The sequence below is a fragment of the Cynoglossus semilaevis genome, chromosome 8, assembly GCF_000523025.1.
Source record: "Cynoglossus semilaevis isolate Cse_v1.0 chromosome 8, Cse_v1.0, whole genome shotgun sequence".
NCBI lineage: Eukaryota > Metazoa > Chordata > Actinopteri > Pleuronectiformes > Cynoglossidae > Cynoglossus > Cynoglossus semilaevis.
The window spans coordinates 15,956,928-15,964,189 of NC_024314.1; the positions used below are offsets into that span (position 1 = coordinate 15,956,928).

At 42.2% G+C, this 7,262-nt stretch overlaps 1 protein-coding gene across 1 annotated transcript in view; it reads left to right on the forward strand.

Moving 5' to 3' along the window:
• celf2 (cugbp, Elav-like family member 2) overlaps positions 1–7,262 on the forward strand; it is a 148,972-nt gene that overhangs the window by 100,322 nt on the left and 41,388 nt on the right. The window contains exon 3 of the mRNA XM_025057536.1: positions 718–914. Within this exon, the coding sequence (XP_024913304.1) occupies positions 718–914 (197 nt within the window). The remainder of the gene's footprint in view (positions 1–717; positions 915–7,262) is intronic.

A 7,262-nucleotide genomic window follows, 5' to 3' on the forward strand; every position in this document is an offset into this window, starting at 1 on the left:
CCATCTGTTGAAAACTAAACCCGGTGACGCCGTTAGGTCACCGCTAAAGAATTTGGAACACGTGGTTTTATGAAGCAACTCTAACTCAGCGTTTTACTTTTCCGCCCACGTGCGGTGCAGATGTGGGGCAGGAGTGTCATGAAAACATCCAGCTGTGATCCTACGATGGACTTTTTGGAGATTCTACCTTTAAACTCTCACAGACACAGACCCAGGGGACGTATTATTCAGAAACCTCCACCCGTCATCAGCGACGTACAGCAGGTCCTCGACTTATGTCCAGAATTCCATTCCTAGGTTGCGATGTAAGCAGGGATGGGCATTTCACGCAAAAGAAAATTGCCCATCCCTGGGAGCAGTTGCCGTAAAAAAATATTGTTCATTGCTGAGTAAAAAAAGAGTTTGAATTTCTTAGGTTAGGAAACTCTGCTGCATGGACTTTACTAAATGCTTTTCAAGCTCCTGCGGGCCACACAAAAGGGCTTGGCGGGCCGCTGTTGGGCCCCCGGGCCTTGAGTTTGACTCATTGACACACTGTGCAGTAGTTTTGAAAAAAATAAGAAGAACAATTCGACAGTGAAGGCTGTGGTGTTTTTTATGGAATTGTTGTTCAGCAACTACAGATTTAATGGACTCAAAAATGCTCGTCTGCTTCAAGGTTAATGGAGGCCTAAAAATCGTTGTCATTTTTGTTTTAAAATCTTATCTCTTCAACAGTAATGGCACGGCTGGGAAGATGAACGGGGCACTGGAACATTCAGACCAGCCAGACCCTGATGCCATCAAGATGTTTGTGGGCCAGATTCCTCGCTCCTGGTCCGAGAAGGAGCTGAAGGAGCTGTTCGAACCGTACGGAGCCGTTTACCAGATCAACATCCTCCGAGATCGCAGCCAGAATCCTCCTCAGAGTAAAGGTACAGACGTCAGTTTCACATGCACAATGTTGAGTCCAAACTGTTACAGTTGTCTCTCAGATCAGGTCATTAAAAACGGCTCTTTGAATTGACCCCAGTTTCTTCATGGTCAGGAATTAGGACTTTAACCATTTTACCTTTTAACCGTATGTGATTCTTACTACTGATATTTTCCAGTCCGACTCAGGCCCACATCTTGTCTTTTAAAGGCTCCTAAGTTGTGATAGTTACGGTAAATTCCATCTGAATTTTACGTCGTTGAAGTCAAACAGACGTCGCAAGTTGTTCCGAGAGACCGTCATGGACGGACGCTCGGTGTTTTGATCAAATAAAACTGACGTGCGTAGCATTCATATTTAACTTCCGTCTTCCATGTCTTACACTGTTAGGACAGTGGGATGTGTTGACAGTAGCGATGATTCAATACAACTTTTTCATGTCCAATATCGATACTGCGACTTGAGGTATCTACTGATATCGATATCGATCCGACATCTTCATTTCTCCTCCTGCATGCCGTGGACTGGCCTTGCTGAGGCGATGGTGTCGCGCAAAGTTAAGCATTTTAGGTTAGGTATCGGATCAGACAGGCTATAGTAGTTTTTTTTCGATGTTCGATCCTGAAATTTGGACCAATATCAGACCAATACCAATCCTGAGTAGTGGACCAAAATATTCATAGTAACTTTTTTCTGTTATTGTTGTTAAAACCGATTTTCTTCCTTATCCGTGACAATTCAAAAGTAGCTACGGTTTTTAGCTTACGGGAACACAGCAGCTAGATTTACATCAGTGCACAAACTGACCACAGGAGGCAGCAGTAGGCCAGCTGTGCTTTTATGTCTCTAGGCAAAAATCTTTTTTCTGTGAGTTGTTTCTGTTACTGAATCATCCGGTTTCTGAGTCCTGTTCCAGCAGCAGGGGGCGTTCACAGCCCCGTCTGCTTATCCACACAGAGCATATTTTTGTGAATTCAGTTTCCAGCAGGATAATGATCTTTTGAGGGCTCCTATTGCAACATTTGTGCAGGAAACACGTTTTTAATGAAGACATTAAACCCTGTGGGGGGGGGGGGGGGATAAACGTCATTTATCCTAAAGATAAATGACGTTGCACCGTCTCCTCCTCTTCTGCTGCCAAACGACAAACAGACAGGAAGTACAGCTACAACACTCTGCGGAAGTTGTGTTTTTGTGTGTATGAAAAAAAGGAAATTCTGTTTACGTTTCTCTGTCTCTCTTTATCGCTGATTTTCCCGGCGGACTCTGGCGTTCGAGGCTGTCAATCCAACATCGAGACAGAACAGTGAGGATTTAGCTGACGTATATTTCTACTGTCACAGCCTTCTTTAATGTGTCCGAAGTTTAACGAGACACACCTGACCTAGCGTGTTTCACTTATGACGCAATATTACACCTGACCTAGCGTGTTTCACTTATGCAGACGATTCCTACCTAATTATAATCAACTAAGTTGCTGTCAACTTGTTGTTTTGCTATTATTTTGCTATTTGCCGTTACAATAAGAAGCTGATTCGTCAGGTTAATGTTGAGGTGTCGTATCGGATTACAAAATGAAGGTATCGAGCCATCCAGGTTGTATTGTCTGAAATTGAAAAATTTTGAAAAAAAAAAAAAAAATTCCCTGTGTTTTCAGTCAAATCAAACCAAAACGCATGATCTGAACGTTTTGAACTCGTATCGCCGCGCAGCGAGAAAGCTCCACCGTCCAAGACAATTATCTGCTCTAATGGGTTCAGTTGAGACGAGTCGACCTGAGACAAGGCGCTGAATTTCTTTTTTTATTTTTTTTTTTTCAATCTTTCCTTTAGCACCGAGTCCAATTAGATCATCTTAACTTGACGTTAGTGCCGTTTTATTTATTTATTTATTTTATTATTTTCTTTTTTAAATTGTACACTCCTGCTCAGGCTCCAATTAGAGAGAAAAGTGTGTGTGTGTGTGTGTGTGTGTGAGCCTTTAGTGTGTAAAAATATTTTCATGCCTCAGTGACAGAGAGACAGTTGCTTAGTTATCGCCGCAGTTAAAAAAGGAAAAATAATTTATTTTATACTGGACTTGAGGGGAAAGTCGGGGTTTCATGTTCGTTTTTCTTTTTCTCTTTCGTTCGCTGTCGCGTGTCATCCAGGAATATCCGCTGCCGTCGGTGTCGTTACTGCGGCAGAACTGATCGTCAAATCTGTCAAACCAATCCAAGCTGTCGTCCGTCATAGCCATAGCTCGATAGAACTTTTTCATGCTAGATACCAATACCGATACCACAGCTTGGAGTGTCTGCCGATAACGATACCAATCCGATACCTAATTTTTCCTATAGCGTGTCGCGGGCTGTTGCTGATCATTGTTGTTTTTTTTTTTTTTTAATGTTCGATCCTGAAATTTTGACAAATATCGAACCGATACCGATTGCAGTGGTTCGATACCAGAGTATCGGATCGAGCCGTCCCTAGCCTGTGATACGTAAAGTATAATTTAAGTCCAGTGCTGCCTGCGTCTGAAATCTTTTCAAACTCAGTAACACAAACTGACCACAGGAGGCAGCAGTGGACCAGCAGGTCCTGTGTCCTCTAGACCACTGTCCTGGTCTCCAACCTTTTTTTGTACCAGTATCAGCTGTTACTGCGTAACCAGTCATACCGCAACATCCTCGAAGGATCATTGGATTTTCAAAATAGAACATCTTTCAGACTTTACTCTGTCAAAATGAAACACTGACAGATTCTCTTTGAATGAAAATAAGTAAAGGGACACGACTGGATTCTTTTTGAATGAAGTAGAATAGTAAAATTGAAGTACATTTTTTACACTGTGTCCCTACTGCGGAACGGTACCAAATGACCTACGGACTAGCCCCGGTCCCTACTGCGGAGCTGTACCAAATGACCTACGGACTAGCCCCGGCCCCTGGACCGGGGTTTGGGAACCCCTGCTCTAAACCACTTATTGGTTATAAAACTGTTTGTTTTTTTTATCAGCTAGAATTTGTCTGAAACACATTTTTCTAAAATGATCCCGTTCCTTCCATCTGCCTAGTCTTTCGAGGACGTTTTGGTTGAGTTCTTTTCACCAGGAAAGGTTCAGTCTGCGGTGAATGTAGCAAACGTGTCGGTGAGTGACAGAGGGGAGGACCTGCGGTGCAACCGAGTCGACGCGCGCTTTATTAAAAGGAGGGGTAGACGGGGCGTGCAGAGGAGAAGGAGGAGAAAAAGGTCAAGTCATGTCGAATAAAACCTTCCACCTGAGGCTGTACCTTCTCACTTACTCCACGTTTCCCTCCGAACCTCATCCATCATCACTTTTCCTTAGCCTCGCACCTTGAGAACGCTCTGACCCCGGAGGCTGCTCTTAAACCACTGACCCACATTAGCTACACTTTACACAGCAATTACTGCAGCACACACACACACACACACACACACACACAGAGAGAGTTGTAAGAATTAATCTTAATGTGTTTAATTCGTAGAGCAGCTGAGTGACAGCAGGAAATTGGAAGGATGGAGGATGAAGAATGACTTGTCACACATTAAAATGAGGAGGAGAAAAATTCACACCTTGAAACCAGTGTGAACCGTCACATCCCTGCTTTTGGCTGATGTTCTGATCCTGTTGGAGTTGCCAACAGAAGCAGCGTCTTTGTGAATCCAGCTGTTGGTTTGATTTGATTCCCAGCCTTCAGCTCAGATCTCCGTCCTCGTCTCTCGTCCCTCTCTCTCTCCGCCAAACGCTTTTTCAAGTCTGAACTGACAAAAGATCCTTTATCCTTTTGTGTTTTGTTTTTATTTTTTTTATTTTTTTTTAAACAGAGATTAACAGTTTGTGTTGTACATCTGTAGACAATTAGACTCTAAAACCAAAACCTTCGTAATCTGTCGGATTAAACAGTGCGATGTATGGGCTGAAGAGAACAGGAAGTTAAGCGTCGGGGGCGAAATGGTCTTCAAGAAACTGTGTTGACTGTTAAACAGGTAAAAGCAGCATAATGCAGGTGTGTGTGTGTGTGTGTGTGAGAGAGAGAGAGAGAGAGAGAGAGACTGTGTGGTCCACTTTCTCTTTGATCCTTGTCTTTGACAGCTCACCACCTGGGGAGCAGCACCATAGACTGCACGGCTGCCGGGCGCCGGCTACGCCACAGGAATCACAACACACACACACACACACACACACACAAACACACACACACACTCAGTTACAGCAGACTAATGTCACTAATGTACATTTAACACACAATAACACCTTAAAAACACTGTGCGACTTATTAGCGTTAGCAGTATCACACGGTTCATTTAGTTGTACTTTGCTGCTGTATTGCAGTATTTATATTTTGTTGTATTCTAATACAATATATTAATATTGTAACATATATCTAGTATGCGATTCTATTCCGTTCTACAGAAACACGCTATCGCTAACGGTTAACAACGAGCAACGTTCAGTTAATACACTCTTGCGTGAACTTTACACATACATCAATGCGCTACTTAGCGCACGCTAACACTGACACACAATTAAAACACTGAGTGACACCGACGCACAGTGAACGCACCTGCACCTCGTTACTGTGTGGTCATAAACACGGGTTGACGTTCGTCTGCGAAGGAAGCGTCAACTGGAACGTTATTATCGTTCCTCTTTGAACCGTTTTTATCCAAATAGCTAAAAGCGCTAACAAACAGCCTGGAAAAAATATAGAGATATAAAAACTGTAATTATGTCAACTAAAATTTGGCGCGTACACAACGTTGACGTTTGGTTACTACAAATGAAAAAAAAGAAAAGGAATAATAATAATGAAGTCATTAGTCAAAAACGTGCCTCATGTTCTTCATTTATTTTCCTCCTGTGCAGTCTGACTGATGAGTGCACAGAGAACCCACACAGCTGTGAGGCACTGGAAGAGGCTGTAAAAGGAACTTGGAACGGCTGAAATGTGACCGCAGAGAAAATGTTTGAAACCAGAGTATCGTTTGAGTGGAATGACTCGTCTCGCTGCCACTCCAGGACAGACAAATAAAAACACTGAAGCTAACGCGAATACAATCTCCAAGTACCGATCACCACTGGGTTGTTTGGCCAAGGTCCAGCTCTTCAGCAGAACTGGCATCGGTACCAGGAACTCACTAGGGCTCCAGAGAAATTCAGACCCATTACGAAGCCTCAGTCTCATCAAAGAGACTCTGGGACGGGGACTAAACCGGGTCCAGATGCTCATGGTTGGATTTGAGAGCCAACGCGCTGCAGGGCGAGTGTCATCAGCAGTGACAACAAAACCAAGACTTCCCGGATCTGAATCATGCTGTGTCACAAACACAAAGAGGCTAAGGATTAGTGGAAACAAAAAAACAAAAAAAAAAAACTCCCAAAAAAACAATTAGCTCGACGTAAAAAGAAAACGATTAGATTAGATTGAAATTGATTTCAGCAGCATCATTATAATTTCAGCTAAATTTTAAAGTAATATCTGTAACAAAACAGTGCTGGCTATCGCCAGGTGCCTTGCAATACGATACTTAGCCATGATAACGATGTTATCGCGACACAACGATAATCGATATATCGCGATAAATTTCAGCGTTAGTTCATTTTATTTCTTCTCTAGCGATTACAAATGTCGATCCCTCTGTTCCAATTTTTTTAACCTGATGTTAAACATGTAACAGCATTTCGTGTTTACTATGCTAACAAATTTCCTTCAATTAAATTGTTTAAAAAAAAACAGTACGTCATCGTACCTATAGTATTATAGGGAATCGCAATTTGTCGTATTGTTGCCCCTGTTTCGGTGTATCATATCGTGATTCTTGCGGGAAATGTTTTTCAGTTATTTTTAACACTCGTGTAGCTTTTTTTTTTTCTTTTTTTTTTTTTTTTTTTTTTTTTTATCAAATCTTCGGTGTGTGTCTAACTGATGCCGTTTCAGTGTAAAAAGTTCAAAGACTCGACAGTCGACCATAAAGCTACATAGTCAGCAGGTTTGGTTTTTTTTTTTTTTTTTTCCGGGTTCTGTCAGAGATCAGATCAGTTGTGCAGTGTTTCACTTGGACTCTGGGGGGAGGATTAAAGTCTGATCTTCCTTCATCCATTGCATTAAAGTGTGTGTGTGTGTGTGTGTGTGTGTGTTTAACCTCCAGCTGCATGTGGATTTAAAAGTTTTCCTAATAAAAATGAGCTGAGTTGCCGTTTTGTTCTCACTTCATTATCTTCCCTGACCTGGTGTGAGCGGCCGAACACGGTTTTAAACCGCTGAGAAAAATATATGCAGTAATGAGCAAAATAACGTTTGACTTTTCCTACATAGAAGTAAGCTGTATTTTATACAGAGAAATAA